This window comes from Orbicella faveolata, unplaced genomic scaffold (assembly GCF_042242905.1).
Source record: "Orbicella faveolata isolate gen_17 unplaced genomic scaffold, um_ofav_v1 contig_13, whole genome shotgun sequence".
NCBI lineage: Eukaryota > Metazoa > Cnidaria > Anthozoa > Scleractinia > Merulinidae > Orbicella > Orbicella faveolata.
In genome coordinates, this window is record NW_028301540.1 from 26,535,579 (window position 1) to 26,551,868 (window position 16,290).

A 16,290-nucleotide genomic window follows, 5' to 3' on the forward strand; every position below is an offset into this window, starting at 1 on the left:
TTGTTTTGAATTGAGTAATAAATTTCTCTGTGTAAAATGAATATGGACCAATTCTCAGTGTAGAACAAAAAGCAATCGTCGGAAAGGTGAATTTAGCAAGCAATCGTGACTACAATCATGATGGTATTATAAGGATTTATATGGGTATAAACAAGGTGCTGTTGCACCTAAACGAACATGGGGACCCCTCATTTTTATTTCAAAATTGAAGTTCCTATAACATAAACAATCAATAGGCAAAGTTTCACAAAAATCTCAGTGCAGGTTCTATTTCAGTTGAATGACCTTAAATGAAACAAATTACTTGGGCCACTTATAGGTCAAATGTTGAGCGTGGTATATATACTTCATTATAAAAGTGATGACGATGACGATGATGATGATGATCGATAATGATAATAAATGATTTGGCATTTTAAAGCAGTTTAGTTTTGCTGTAGTCCATTGGTACCCAGAGCGGCGTAAATGCATCTAATCACACTATTTTATTTTTAATGGCCAATTCTCGTTATGAGACATAGTACGGAATCATGGCAGTTGTTTCATCCAAACAAATATCCAGGCCAAGATGATGAATGCAACTACCATGATTCCCTGCAGTCGCATCCCATTGTGATTTAGATTTCTTTTGAACTCACCTCAAAAGCAAGACTAACCCCATTGATGGCCTTCAGTGCGTATTTCTTATTAGAATCGTGTATATCAGTGAATTGAATACAGTACAACCCGGGCTTGTTCTTCTTGTCCGGCTCTTCAATCTTAAATCCTTTAAGAAACGAAATAAAACGAGAGTTGATGCGCCACTGCAGTAAGCACTAGAAAGTTTATGTCTTCCACGTCATGATGTAAATATCGTATACAGTCGAATCCCGATGACTCGAACACTCGCTCACTCGAACCATTTACTGCAATTTTAACCTCGGTAACTCGAGCCGTCTACAACTCGAACCTTCCGCTAACTCGAAGCAATTTTCAGTTTCCCTTCAACCCTGTAAAGTTCTCAGTACCTTGACTTCTCCTGCTGCTTTGCTTTTCTCTTTTTTTCCACTACGTTTCTAGTGCGTTCTGATTTATAAGGTAAGTTAGAAATGTACTGATGTAAATGTACTCGATCGACTTCTCTACAATTAAATTTCAATAAAATGTAGACTGTATGAATAGAAGCACAATAAATACCATTTTCCCGCTCATTCTGGTCGTTTGTTCCCTACTCCAGATAACTCAAACTACCTTCAACTTGAACCTTGTTCAATTTCCCTTAATTACAGGTTCGAGCTATCGGGGGTTGACTGTATTATGTCGACTGAGAGACTACTGTTGGTGATTGCCTTATTTCACTCCGGCCATCAGCAAAAATCTGTAACTTTGCTTATTTATTATTGAAATTAGGCCTGCAACGTGTTTGATTGGTGTGAACAACAAATTTCTTTAATTATAATAGGAATCAATGGCGTTTGTACGACTATCATGACGATAAACTTCACTTCGAATCTTATGAAGTCGACTGAGTTTAAAAAAAATGGCTCTTTTCTTCAATAACTTACGTGTGCTGGTATCTTGGGTAGCTGTGCCAGTAACTGTTACTCCACATTGCTTGCTGCCAGCAACTGTAGGACAGTTAGTGGTATTGTTAATCTTCATAAGATTGCCTCCACCGCATGATCTCTGACTCAGTTTCCAAAACGAGCTCAGGCAATGTAGACTTGATACAACTTCCATGCGAGGCAGCAAGCACGCGACGGCAATCTATAGGTAAAGATTAACAAGACAAAGAAACGCTTCTAAGTCACCAAAACAGATTCTGCTAACATATTAAACACGATAAACGTACGAGCAGCTGTTTTCAACGTAGAGATATCAGAATCCGGTTACAGAAATATAGTGAAAAGGAGTTTAACAACTCTTTTTAGTGAGAACATTTCATGAAAAGTCTAGGGCATTTCTCTTTGCGTCGGAATTAATGTTTAAAGCTAAGGCCAAAGGACATTGCAGAAGAGAATTTCAAACTATTCTCTTAGGGAAAACATCTTAATAGCAGTATCAAAGTTTTAAGTTTCTCTAAAGTTACTTACTACAAAAATGCCCTTCAACGCCATTTGATGCTCTCTCTTTTCGGTCAACTCAGATTCCAATGTTGAAATTTTCATGGCTAAGCTTCCTTTTATACCATTTTCACAATACAGGTATACATATATGTGGGATGCATGTAACTGCTCGAGAATTCGCTTCTCTTTGGAGCTCTTGCGAAGCGCTTATTTTGGGGGCTCTTCCGAAGCGCTTCTTTTTGGGGCTCTTCCGAAGCGCCTGGAACAGTTTTGAAACAGTTTAGTGATAATGCAAGTAGTATAGGACGCTTATAGGGGCGGTAACCAATCAGAAGGCCGTGCATATCATTAAAAAAGGCTCTCGACCAATCAGAGGGCAGTATTTTCGATTTGCATAAACAAGATGGTGGACGTGTTTTAAATATGCGCCTGCAGTGGCGTCAGCAGTCTTTTGCATCCAGGTCATGCGCGTGCTCAAATAAGGCGATAGACAGGAAATGAGTTTTAACAATTGATTTTTTTTATTGATTTTACAGGAAGTAAAAAATTACAATGGTGCGTATCCGTATGGAAACGACATGTAAGTGTTCGTGTCTACGACGCGTTTGTCGAAGACGAGTCCGTAGTGTTTGGTGTGAGTGATGACCTTGAGATGTTTGGTGGCTGGGTTTCTGTAAAAGAAGTTGGGGTTGACGACGGGGATGTTGCGTCGTTCACCGTCCTCGAGAGGTTGTTCGAGTTCGTCGAGTAGATTTTGTTCCATGACGTCATAGTTGAGTTGCCTGTATCCTCGTACATTGAGGGAGAAGCCTCGGACTTTGCAGCAGACTTTGCCTTGGTGGGTTTTGTACCCGTAATTCTTGGGTCCAGCGGAGGTGAAAGTGGTAATGAAGTCGCCGTCGTCGAGCTCGTTGGTCATCTCGCCCAGGTAATCGCCTAGCGGAACGTCGGCTTGACCTGGTTTGTGCGAGTAGATGACGGAATCGGTGTCAAAGTAGAGGACTTGTTGTTTTAATTGTTCCAGGTAGCTGTATAATTTGAGCCGAGCCCAGCAGGTGGTGAAAGCGGCGACTAGAAGATGTCTTCAGAGGAGAGCGAGACGAAGGTGAATAGTGTTTCTGAAGAGGAGAAGATAGAAGAACTTGCCGCGAGGGTGATGGATGCTGTTCATGACGGTATTCTTGGAAAGATAATGAAATGCGCCGTTTCTCACGCTATGGATGTCCTCCTGAAGAAAGAGGTGACGAAGCTGACGGATGAGGTGATGAGGTTCAGAAAAATGCTGTCTGAGAAGATGCTTGCTGACCAGTCCATCTCGTTTAAAGACCCTGTGTGTTTGGAGAAGTTGCCGGAGGGATTTGAGGACGGATGGGAAGCGTGGAAGAGCAGTTGGGACAACAGAGACGAGTTGGCGTACCGAGCATTTGTCAAACAAATTGTAAAAACACCAGAATCAGAGGAGTGAAAAAAAAAACATTTTTATTCATGCCTGTAACACTAATAAAGATCCTTTAACGAGAGAATGTACATGGTTTGTTGCGTGATTTTTTCATCGTCTCTATAGGGAATAAAAAAGAAAAAATTTAATGCCCCGACCAGGAATCGAACCTGGGTCTTTGAGGCCACAACTCAACGTCTTAACCATTAGACCATCGAAGCGCTTACCTCTTTAGGACTTGGTTTTGGGGTTGTCATCGGGAGGCAGTCCGAAATTCACGGCTTTGCAATGAGGGCAGAGTCTTTCCGAGGGTTTCAACCGCTCAGTGTGGAGGGCTTTACAGGTTCCGTGAAAGAATTGGTCGCAACAGGGTGTCAGGAAGTAGTCTCTGATACTGTGTTTGAAAGTGTATCCTTCCTTGCACCATAGACATTGAGGGTTAGGAAATCGAGACATGGAGTCTGAAAATAGAACAAAAACAACTTTTATTGGTCATTCCACTTATTACAGGGTGGGACGTGTGCACGGTCCTATTGACCGGCGCCCTCTTTTTCTTCGGGATATCAATCAATAAACGATTATTATAGTACTTTCAACCATTGTGATCAAGTAACGATGCGAACCATGATCGACGCGGAGGACAAATTACCCAACGTGTAAAAAAGAAATGTGAATTAAAAAATGGGCGGGGCGAGGTTTCGATCCTCGGACCTCTGGGTTATGAGCCCAACGCGCTTCCACTGCGCCACCCTGCCTTTCTTAGAAACTGAAAAAATAATGTGAAATAAAAATCGGAGTGTGTTTTTTACAAAAACTGTCTGTCTTTTTCTTAGTTTGGGGTCTGTCCATGAATCAGTATGGCTTCGGCGACTCCTCGTGGGTATTCGTCGATCCATTGAAAGAACTTGCAGGTACGCTTGGGACACTTGAGATAGAGCCTGTCTGGGTTGGACTGGGAGTGGGAGGTGGCTAAGACCAGGGACTTGCTGCATAGACATCGGAAACGAGCCGGGTCGATGTTCCTGTAGCAGGGGTGGGTCTGTTCTTCGACGCGTCTCAGGTAAGTGCCCACCTCTTTGACGCCACAGGTCACATAACACTTGGTGTAGAATCTGGAAGAGGGGCATCGGTAATATTCCCAGGTACCACCGTCTGGGGTTCGCACGCTTCCGTATGTCAGGGGTACCATGCAACGTGGGCAGATGGAATCTTGTGGTTTCAGTTGGTTCAGGAACTGATCGGGGTCGAATTCCTCCAACACTTGGACTTCGGTGAATTCTCCTCGGTCGTCCACTTCAGGGGGTACTTCTACGAGGTCGTCTTTCTTGAATTTGTCGAGCCCCATGGCTTCCAGGACTTGCATGGTTCGAGGAGGTGAGTCTCTGATCACGGTCATGCATCCGCCTTGAATGGCAGGTAGCTTTGAGTCTGTGAAGATAGAGAACGAGTTAGTATCCCAACAAGGTGTTTTCACGTCGCATGGTTTCTAGGATGTGGGTGGTTTTTCGCACGTTCTTGGGGGTCGGTCTTTGCCTTCGCTTGTCATGGTTACTTTTCATTTGACGTTTGACTTCTTGGCGTTGGATCGAAAAGGCGCTCCAGGGTCGCGAGAAGCCTTTGAGAGGGACGGTGGTCCAACTGACCGAGTCCGGGGTGATTTCTTTGAAGAGGACGCGTTCGTTGAAACGGAGTCTGGCACGAGGTTTTTTGAATAACCATCTATCTAAAGTGGATTGTAGTTGTTTACCTCCTACTTCTCTTTCCACTCTCTTAGGTAAGAGCAGTTCCAGTTTCTTTTTGGACAATTTTTTCTTTTTCCTGACGGGTTCGACGTGTGAATCCATGACGACTTCTACTGAAAAGTGACTCGTGACGGAATACGCGGTGCTACTTTATAGGCAATTTTGGTTATCCAATCAGAGTCGTGTCATGTGATTGTCTTCATTTCGATTGGTTTAAAAAATGAGCGTGTGATCCGTGAAAGTACGCGTACTGAGTGAATGTGGAGGTGACGCGCTGGGTATAAAAGGAGCACGCACGACGCAGTGAAATCATTCGCGGTGATGAATCCTAGGATTTTGGATGAGAGAGACTTGCAAGAGATCCTTGAAGATCTTAGACAACAGTTGAATCGAGCTTCTGACGTAGTGGATACAATCGAAAAAGAAGGCGAAAGACCGTTACACGCTAGGATAATTGAATTGGAATTACGTCTTGTCTCTCCTTTGTACTATAGGCTCCAGAGGCACTTGATTGACTGGGGCGTTCGTAGTTGCTATCCTCATTTGTCGGGCTTGGAGATCACGAAGCGAGCGGATCGAGAAGGAAAGAAGTTTAACGAGTTTGTCTGAGGGTGTCAAGATGAATTACTATAGCAACTCGAACCAGATTCGGGACCTCGTGGAACAGATTGTGGATTTGAAGGTACACACTTTAAGAGATCTCGATGCCATTCCAGATGTCAGAGTGGACCTGTACATTTTTGACAATCTCTTCGAACCGTTAGGTCAAATACCCGATAGTCTGTGGTCTTTTGAGCTCTTGATGAGACGTCGTCCTGACTGGGGTGGTACGATTTTGGAGATGATGAAGAAGAACGAACACGTGTTTTTGTTTTTCGGTGAGTGGTGTCGCGTGATGTACAGAAGTGGTAGCGGTCAATTCAAATTCGTTCCTTGTCGGGATCCCACCCTGGACGCTGAGCGTGTCTGTTTGATCGCCACGAATCACCTCACGTACAGGATGAGTGAGGCCATCCGTGATCTGTTGGAGTCAGACGAGAGTCCCAGGGTGGCAGAGTTACTGACTTTCAGCAAGGGAGATTACAGGGAAACGTGTCTGAAGTTGGAAGAGTTGATCTACGATCTCATGCATCAGCGTAATCTGTGGAAGGATCGGTTTTTCTTTAGTGCCATTGAAGCGGATGAGGATGACCTGTGTGGTGAGTGTAGAGAGAGTATGCGACAAGCATTCTATGTGAAGGGGAACGAGGTTGAAGCCCTGAAGTGGAGACCCGGTAAAGGGGAATGTTGTTGGAAAAATTGTAGATATTATGCCATGGATACCTACGAGGAAGACTGTGATGATGAGTATGGACGAGATCTTAAGATCAAGGAACATGTTGATTACTTTACAGATTCAGACTAAGTCTTTTCTTCGCCTTCTTTTTCGTGTTATCCAATCAGAGTCGATTTTTCGTAAGAACCAATCAGGCACGACGTTTTTTGTACCTATAAGAAAGTGTGAATAAAGAATTGGGTTCAAATCATTATGTCTCATGCTTTGAGTTGGTTGATCTCGAGAATGTGTACGACCCTAACCGATCGATGGTGTTGGACGACCTTGTGTTCCAAGTGCACTAGTGTCTACGAGCGATACGGTCAGGGTGAACCCATCCCCGACCATTTCAGCGATTCGCCCTTGGAGGTGTTTGACTATACCGACGTCGAATCCAACGTGATGCGTTTTGTGGTTTATATCTTGTGGTTGAAACGGCAACCCGATTCATTTAAGAAGTATCTCGAGGTACGGGAGCAACGTTTTGAGTTGTGGAGACAGTGCGTGTACAAACTTTATCGACTATGAAGAAAGGTCAAAAGAAGAAGCAAAAGCCGCTTTCGACCGGAAGGTTACTGGGACGGTATCGGGATCCTTCCAGACCCGGTAGTCTGGGTGGTCTGACGCGATTCGCCCAGGCCAATAAGATCTCGGTACGACGTGCTCGCGAGGTCCTGCAACGGGATTTGGGGTACACGTTGCACAAACCCAGACGTCGTCGTTTTCCCACGATCCCGGTGGTGGTGTTCGGCATCGACGAGCAGTGGACGGCCGACCTGATCGAGGTGATCAATATTTCGAGGTACAATCGAGGGTATCGTTACCTCTTGACGGTGGTGGACGTGTTTTCCAAGCACGCCTGGGTCCAGCCCTTGAAGAGCAAGACGGGTAAAGCGGTGACGGAGGCCATGGCTAAGATCCTGAAAGGAGGTAGAAAACCCATCAATCTCCAGACGGACGACGGGAAGGAATTCTACAACAAGACGTTTCAGGATTTGATGAAGCAGAAAGGCATTCATCATTTTTCGACGCGTGGGGATACGAAATCCAGTGTAGTGGAACGGTTCAATCGGACCCTGAAAGAACGTTTGTACCGGTACTTCACCGTGAAGAATACGATGACGTATGTGCCCGTGTTACAAGATCTGGTCCGAGGGTACAATCGATCGTATCATCGCAGTATCAAGATGGCTCCCGACCAAGTGACTTTAGCCAATAGCGAGGACGTGTGGGAGACTCTTTACGGAAAAAAGAAAAAAGGGAAATTGAAGAAACCGCAACTCAAAGTCGGGGATCGTGTGAGACTGAACAAGAAGTTCCGTCAATTCAAGAAAGGGTATTTACCCGGTTGGACCGAAGAGGTGTTTGTGATACGTCGAGTGCGTCCTGGGAAGGTCACCACGTACAAGGTGGAAGAATGGGACGGCACAGCGGTCGAAGGCACGTTTTACGCGCAAGATTTGCAAAAGGTGGACGTGAAAGACGACGATCTGTTTCGCATCGACAAGATCGTCAAACGAAAAGGGGATAAAGTCTTGGTGCGATGGAAAGGTTGGCCAGTCAAGTACGACAGTTGGGTGGATAAAAAGGGACTGTACGTGACCCAAAAGCCCAAGACGAAAAAATGAAAGACTTTTACGTGCAGTTGCTGAGCAATGCCAGCACCAGCGAGTTCACGGACAACAAGGCCAACAGTTTCAAGAACCGTCTGCCGTATCCGCTCCTGTTTGAATCCGACAAGGAATGGAAAGTGGGATTGGCGAGCGTGTCTTACCCGATTCCTCCGTCACGACCGCATCAAGTACCCGTCCCTCAAGCGCACGACTTTGACGACGACGACTACGTGTTCGGTATGGAGTGGACCATTGAAACGTTCAGGTTGCTAGACGACGGGATTACGTGGCGTCCTTCGCGATACCCCGTCACATTTGACGTCTACGGGAAGGAACTGAACCGCGTCCGACACAAAGTGACGAGCGGCAGATCTCTCATGCAATACCTCATCCATCGTTTTCACGAACGCCTGTATCATTACATGGATCATGCGGGTGAAAGTCTACGAGCACCGGACGGGAAAAAATACTACCCCGTGTTCCGATGGGAGGGGAACGATTTGATTATCGACAACACCGACACGTTCCTCGACGAGTCCGGAGACAGACATCGTCCCAGAGTGTATTTTGGTTCTAAACTGGTCAAGAAGTTGGGTTTGATTCGAGAGGAATCGTATTACTCCGTTCACTTGGACGTGAATATGATCAAGATCTTTCCCAACGACAAAGTCCCGTCTGATTTCAAGAAAGACTGGACTGACCATAGCGACAATCGATCTCGCGAATTTTGGAGTATGCTCAGCACCGGTACGTTACAGCTCAGTCCCTATTGCAACTGGCGTTTCAGTTACTTGGACGAGGAATACGCCAAGACCTATCGGGGAGTCGTCGTTCATCCGAACCTCCCTCCGCCTCGCAGTCCTATGTACCTGTATTCGAATGTGGGTCGTAGCACCATCACGGGGAATCGCGTGACGGATCTCTTGAGAGAAGTCCCCCACGACTCGCTCAAGACGACGTACGAACCGACTCAGATTCAATATAAACCCGTGCGCAGCAACGTCTTGGATATAGTGGAGGTGCAATTGGCCGAGAACGACGGAAGACTGGTGGACTTTACCTCGGGCGTGACGTCAGTGACATTGCACTTTAAGTATGAATGAGTCTGTCGACGACTTTTACGTGCAACTGATGAGCAATGCCAGCACGAGCGAGTTCCCGGACAACAAGGCCCACAGTTTCAAGAACCGTCTGCCGAACCCGTTGCAGTTGAGAGAGTCGGGATGGAAAGTGGGTATCAGCGACCTCTCGTTTCCGTCCGCGACGCGTAAGATGGACTTGAAATATTCTCTTCTGTTTGAAATCTGGTGGATCAACATGGTGAACGCCTCCATAAACCTATACAGCCGGGTCTCTTCAGCGACGCGAGAGGGCGATTTAGAGTTTACGCCGAGGACCGGTACCGAGTTAATGAACATGATACGAGATCGATACATGCGTAGGATGAGAGATCGAACGGATGCTGACGTGACGATGTACAAGAAAGACAGTCCCAACGAATTGCTGTACACGGTCATGCATCGGGCCGAGCATGGAGAATGCGTCCTGGACAATTCGAGAACGTGCCTCAGCCTCCTGATCAACGGTAAACGCGTCTACCCGCAAATGAACATCGGCATCGAATTGGCCAAGAAGATGAAATGGGTCAAGATGGGAACCTTGCCAAACGGTCGACCGGGTTACGTCTTGGGACCTCACTTGAGGAAAGAATTTCCCAAGGAAGTCGTACCCACGGCCACGGACTTGATCATAGCTCAGAATGACGGGGACGAGACGTTTTACAAGATCGACCCCGACACCTTACATTTGAGTTGTTTCATCAATTGGGTGTTCACGGATTTGGATCGCAGTTACGAAGAGGCGTTCGGTCACGAGCGTCGTTCCTTGTTCGTGTATTCGAATGTGGGACAGAGTATGGTGACGGGGAATCAAGTCACGGACCTGTTGAAACAGGTTCGTTACGATCCTGACGTGATCGACCTTCAACCGAGACACATCCTATATCTACCGGTGCGCACGACCTTTTTGGACATTGTCGAGACGCAGGTATCTGAGAACGACGGACGACTGGTGGACTTTGCGTCGGGCGTGACCACGATCACGTTGCATTTCAAGAAAGGATGAGTAATTTTTACGTCAGCTTACCCAGTCACAGTGGTAAGAGCGAGTTCCCGGACAACAAGGCGAACCATTTCAAGATCAGGTTACCACGTCCCCTACGCCTGAATGGAGAAGGAGGGTGGAAAGTGGGAATGAGTAGCATCGCCATGCCGGATGCGCACGTGACGTTGCCTTCTTTCACCGCTTCTGAGGATAAAACCGTCTTGTCCTCCTTCGCATGGAGACGCGTAGAATCGAGTAGTTATTACAGGTTTGGAGAAGCTTACTTCGACACGGATGACCTCAAAGAGGTATTTTACAACGTGGACGGTGTCGGATTCATGAAATCCATGATCTCCTTTTTCACGCGACAACGCGTCTTCAAGTACTACGGACCCAAATTGGGATCCAAATATGTCACGAATGATGGGAAGAGAACCTACGTCAAGTTCAAGTGGGAAGGTGATGAACTGGTCACGGACAATGAAAACACCTATCGTCCGGTCATACATTTCCCCACGTTCCACGTCAATGTTGAACTGGCTTTAAAAATGGGATGGCTCAAAAAGAACAGCAGTGGTTACGAACTGGGACCTAATTTGCAGTTGGAACTTTTTGACGATGTCGTTCCGGACATTAGCGTCGTCGGGGACGTCCATGACAAGGATGGATCACCTGTCTTTTGGGGTGTCATCACAGATACAGGAGGAAATGGAGATTTTTTAAAACTCAGCATCTATTGCAATTGGCGTTTTCTAAACCTGAACAAAGCGTTCGAGGTGGTGGTGGGAAGCAGTTCGCGTTCCTTGTTCGTCTACTCGGACGTGTGTAGAAGTGGCGTGGTGGGAAATCAAGTCACGGATGTACTGAGAGAGGTCAACTTGATTAGAACAGGTGCGGGTGTTCAGTATTTCGAGCCTTACCACATTCAATATATTCCCGTGCGCAAAGACGTCATTGACATAATAGAGGTGCAAGTGGCTGAGACAACTGGAGAACTGGTGAGATTTGGACCTGGCAATACGATCGTGACGTTACACTTTAAGAAAGAATGATCGGTGGAACGTTGGTACGATTTCATCCCGATAAAATGAGGCAATCCGGAGACGGATTCGGCATGGCTTGGAGAGGTGTCAAGAAACGCGGTCCCGGCATTCTACGAGACTTTATCACCCAGACGGCCACGGAAGGTCTGAAAGGTTTAAATTCGGGCGGCAAGGGAGGAAAGCCCAATTGGAGAGGAGGTCTCGCCGGGGTCAAGAGAGGAGCGAAACGAGCCGTGAAACGTAAAGCAACGCAAGAGATCAAACGGGCGTTGGCGAAAAAAGTGAGGAAAGACCTCTTTGGAGTATGAATCCCATTTACTCGAGGCGCGTGAGACTTATCCCGATACGACGAACGTATAAAGGCGGATCGATCTTCCCGTCCCGATCAAAACGCCCGAACTATCGTTGGGTGCAGTCGGCCCTGAGAAGGAGACGACGACGTAGACGATGACGGACCTCGTGGCTCATGCCCGGTCGGCGGGGGTTCGTAACCCTCGTCTGAACATGTTCAGTACCCCTCCCACGGATGTCAGCATGTCGTCTCGACGTTTGGTGAGAATCAACCCGTTCAATACGGGGATCAATCCCGTGACCTTCCAAGTCGATCCTCAAGAAGACTTTATCGACTTGAACGAGAGTTTCTTCGAAGTGGAATTGACCGTTAAGAAAAGTAACAACACGAATCTGCTGACAGCGGATGTCATGGGACTCGCCAATAATCTGGCCCACACCCTCTTCAAACAGATCAATGTGAGATTGAATGGGACTCTCATCAGCCCCCAGACGGATACTTACCACCTCAAAGCCTACATCGAGACCCTGTTGAACCACGACCGAGACGACGGTGAATCGATCCTAACACCCAGCGGATGGTACAACTGTCTCGGTGTACCCGACGACGGAGATGCCGATGAATTGACAGCCAACGCGTTGGATTTTACTACTCCTCACGCTGAATATACTGCTTTAACCCAAGATCTCAAGAATGTGGTCCAGGGACGAGCCCAGTTTCTGGACGGAGAAGCCGTGACTTTGAGGTTCAAACCTTTCCTGGAAGTGTTTCATCTCAGCAAATTACTGTTACCTGGCGTGCAGATCCAGATCGACATGTACTTCAATGCCCCAGCCCTGTGGACCATCCGATGGCATGGTAATGATACTCTGAGACTGACTGAAGCCGACGTGAAAGTGAGATTGTTCCTGTCTCAAGTGAGAGTGACTCCCTCGGTGTACCGAGAGATCATGACCAGCCTGAAAGGAGGAAGAGTGGCCACTTACCCCACGGTGAGAGGTGAAATTCGCACTTACTCGCATCCCAACGACAATCGTCATTTCGAGTGCAGCAATCCTTTCCACAATAAATTGCCTAATCGGTTAGTGGTGTTGTTGATGAAACAAACTGCCTTCAACGGAACTGTGACGATCAATCCGTTCAATTTTGGAAAATTCAATCTGGCTTCCATCAAACAATTGGTGAGAGGTGAAGAATACCCCTACGAGACCTTGGAGCTCGATCACGATGGGGACAGTAAAGATCAGAGAGGTTACTACAGATTCCTCCAAGCCTCAGGAGCGTTGTGCAGGGGAAAAGGAAACATGGTCCGAAAAGTGGATTGGGGGGACGGCAAGAGATGCAACATGTTTGTATTTGACAACACGGCCAATGGATGTTTGGACAGTCCAGTGTTGAACCCCAAGCAAGAAGGTGAACTGCGTCTGGTGATCGATTTCGGAGCCAATCCGGGAGAAAACCTGACTATCTTGTTGTACGGCGAATTCGAGAATTTGCTGGAGATCAACGAGAACCGAGTCGTCATCTACGACGTGTACCAATGAGAAGAAAAAATGGAGAAAGTAGCCTTGAATAATATACAATTGGATCATTTGGCCCGGACGAATCCGTCCCTACGCTGTGTCTTTTACGGCACGGTCCCTTGCGATCGGCTTCCCAGGACAGTCCCTCAAGAAGGACCGACCGCTTACATCGTGAACACGGACCCTCACGACAAACCGGGCGTGCATTGGATCGCTTTGTGGGCCGACAAGAACAAGTGCGAGATCCTGGACAGTTACGGTCTACCGTTGGACGCGTACGGAACCGCCGAACCGATCCAAGCATGGTTGGATCGTCATTTCAAGTACCAGATTCACAACGGCAAGAGTCTGCAGTCCCTGTTCAGCCAGAGTTGCGGCGGTTACGCCCTGATGTTCCTGATCGACCGAGCCGAAGGTCGTGACATGAACGAGTTCTTGAATCGTTTTAAGAAAAACGAGTTTGTGGAGAACGATCGTAAAGTAGGACACATGGTAGAACGTCTGATCGTGGACGAGTTGGCCTGGCGCAAGATTTGTAAAACCCCGTGTCACCAGGACACGAGCGGTTCCTCCCGAGGAGTGCGTCATTTGTTATAAAGTAAGCTGTTCGAAATAAAAGAGGTTCATTTTTGAAAAAGAGGTTGTGTGGTAGTCATGGCTCTTCAGTTTCAAGGGCATAGACATTTGGACGACGTGATAGCCAGGTTAGAAAAACGCTATGGAAAAGCGGGCGGAAAGACGCCTCAACCCAGTGAGGCTCATTTCAAGAAAAACCAACCGCCAAAACGACAACTCAATCTGAAAATACTTCAACCCGCCAAAAGACAAGTGTCTTTTCAACCGCTGTCCGTCCTGGACACCGGTGCATTACCGGCGACGGTGACCACGCGTAGGAAACGCAAGAGAGCCGCCCCTGCCATGCCGAAGCTTTCCGAGAAGGAAGATAGGAAAAGAAGAATGAAAAAGAGGCATTGGTACGAGGACAAGTTCGGAGATTTGAGTAAATTCGCCAAGAAAAAACCTCGAAAAAAGAGATCGGCGCCTGCCAAGAAAAAAGGACGTCCCAAGAGAGCCGCTGCCAAGAGGGCCATGGCCAAGATCAGGAGTAGGGCCAAGAAAAAACCCATCTGTTTCAATCGTAAGGTCACCCTATTGGGTCTGTTGAAACGCATCCCGGCCGTCAAGACCCCATTGGCCAAGTTGTTCAGATAAAAACGGAACGTCTCGAGACCCTGTGCCATTTCATGATCATGGAACGACGCAAAGCGTTTCAATTTCACACGCCGTCGAGTTTGTTGATAGCGGGTCCGTCGGGGTGCGGCAAGACGGTGTTCACCACCAAACTGCTCTTGGAGAACGGCGACTTGTTCCAACAGACACCGAAGAGTATTCATTACTGCTACGGATCGTGGCAAGACGGTTTCCAAAAGCTCAAGAAGGGTGGAGTCAAGTTTTACGAAGGCATCCCCGACAGCGAACAGTTACCCCGATGGTTTCCTGGAGGGGGTGTGTTGGTGCTGGACGATCTGATGGACGAGGGTGGTAACGACAAGCGCGTGTTGGATCTCTTCACCAAACACTCGCATCATCGGAACATCACGGTGATTTACTTGTGTCAGGATCTATTCCCCAACGGAAAATTCGCCAAGACCATTTCCAGAAACGCGCATTACATCGCGGCCTTCAAGAACCCTCGGGATCAGTTGGGGATACGAAATTTACTTCTGCAATCGTTTCCCACGCAATGGCAGGAGGTGTTGGACACGTTTCGCAAGGTCACCGATCGACCTTACGGTTACATGCTATTGGATCTTCATCCAGCCAGTCAGGACGATCAACGTGTCCTCAGCCATGTGTTAAAAGACGAAGGATTCGTCCGATGCCATCAGTTTGCAACCCCATCATGTTGAGGAGCGAGGTCGAGTGGTTTCCGCTATTCATTCACCTATGTAAAAACAGGCTCAAATACATCATGAACCCCCACGAGCTGGACTACGAACCGATGAGACAGGTCACGGAATGCGAGAGTTACCGTCAAGTACGGTCCATCATCAACGCATATAACGGTGAAGGTTTCGATTATTTGGTTCATAAACAACGAGAACTCGCCGAGAAGAAGATAGAAAGAGAAAGGTACATGGATAAAAATGAGCTCTTATGGTAGTGACGATTTCAACTTCTCGGCTCTGGAAGATTATTCGCCTTGGGGGACACCGGCTCGGACGAGTACTCCGATTCCGTCTGCCGCGGGTGTGGGTACGAGTCTGCACACGCCTCCTTCACCGCGATCGTCACTGGCAACACCGCCCCTGCCCAATGTCTCGCCCGTCGGAGTGGGCACCGCTGGCTCGGGTGCACCGCAGACCAACGTCACGGTGGGTGTCGGCAGTGCTGGATCGGTGTCGCGCGCCAATGTCACGGCAGGTGTCGGGGCACCACGAATAACAATGTCCACCCCTTTGGCACACGCTGTTCGAGGAGGGAAACGACCGAGACGCGTCCCACGTCAAAACACACCAACGTCCTCCAGTGATTCCGGCAGCCGCAGACGAAGTAGCGCTAGTGGTAGCGGCGGTGGAAGAGGCAGAGGCAGAGGTGGAGGCGGAGGCGGAGGCGGAGGCGGAGGCGGAGGAAGTGGTAGTGACTCCACTCCGCCTTCGTCGATTCGATCGGGTCGAGGAGGAGGAAGAAGAAGGAGGCGAGGAGACCGTGTTCTCGACCAAGCCCAGATGCAGCAACAATTGGAAGAGATTTTGCGCCAACAACAACAGACGGCCGCGGGTCGTCGCATTGCGGGCATCACGACCACCAACACGATTACGACCACCTATAAAAACGGACAACGTCCTACCGTCACACGCAATTCGACCAGTGTACGTAACTGAGAACAACAACAACCATGAGAAGACGCCGTCGTCGACCGAAAAGGAGAAAGCAATGGGGCGGTGCTCTTGCGAATGCCCTGTCTGCGATGTTACCCATTGGTAAAGGGGCTGCCTTGGGATTGGCCAAAGCGTTGGGTGGTCGCGCCGTGAAAACAGGCATCCGAGCTGGAACGACCGCTGCCATTGGTGGTGTGGGAGTGGGCGTGGGTCGCGGGATCCGAAGACTCGTGAGACTTAAGAAAAGACGACCCCCTCGTCGATGAAAAACCATTCGAATCAAGATGTTGAGGA

The 16,290-nt window shown here is 48.0% G+C and overlaps 2 protein-coding genes, 2 non-coding genes and 1 pseudogene across 4 annotated transcripts; 3 read left to right on the forward strand and 2 right to left on the reverse strand.

Annotated features, from left to right (window-relative positions):
• Nucleotides 1-3,632: 3,632 nt before the first annotated feature.
• Nucleotides 3,633-3,704, reverse strand: Trnah-gug (transfer RNA histidin (anticodon GUG)). The gene has a single exon. It is a non-coding gene; the product is annotated as a tRNA-His (tRNA).
• Nucleotides 3,705-4,166: 462 nt separating this feature from the next.
• Nucleotides 4,167-4,238, reverse strand: Trnam-cau (transfer RNA methionine (anticodon CAU)). Its single transcript has one exon. It is a non-coding gene; the product is annotated as a tRNA-Met (tRNA).
• Nucleotides 4,239-8,067: 3,829 nt separating this feature from the next.
• On the forward strand, nt 8,068-9,352 carry LOC149115814 (uncharacterized). The gene has a single exon (XM_089285217.1). The coding sequence runs from the start codon at nt 8,165-8,167 to the stop codon at nt 9,254-9,256; it is 1,092 nt and encodes a 363-aa protein (XP_089141343.1). The 5' UTR covers nt 8,068-8,164; the 3' UTR covers nt 9,257-9,352.
• A 2,087-nt stretch (nt 9,353-11,439) lies between these two features.
• On the forward strand, nt 11,440-14,052 carry LOC149115815 (uncharacterized protein F54H12.2-like). The gene has a single exon (XM_089285216.1). The coding sequence runs from the start codon at nt 11,747-11,749 to the stop codon at nt 13,133-13,135; it is 1,389 nt and encodes a 462-aa protein (XP_089141342.1). The 5' UTR covers nt 11,440-11,746; the 3' UTR covers nt 13,136-14,052.
• A 747-nt stretch (nt 14,053-14,799) lies between these two features.
• On the forward strand, nt 14,800-15,999 carry LOC149115816 (uncharacterized; annotated as a pseudogene).
• Nucleotides 16,000-16,290: the final 291 nt, after the last annotated feature.

What these genes read in the sequence shown, in the direction of transcription:
- LOC149115814 (XM_089285217.1), top strand. Translation starts at nt 8,165, where the DNA reads ATGAAAGACTTTTACGTGCAGTTGCTGAGCAATGCCAGCACCAGCGAG.
- LOC149115815 (XM_089285216.1), top strand. Translation starts at nt 11,747, where the DNA reads ATGACGGACCTCGTGGCTCATGCCCGGTCGGCGGGGGTTCGTAACCCT.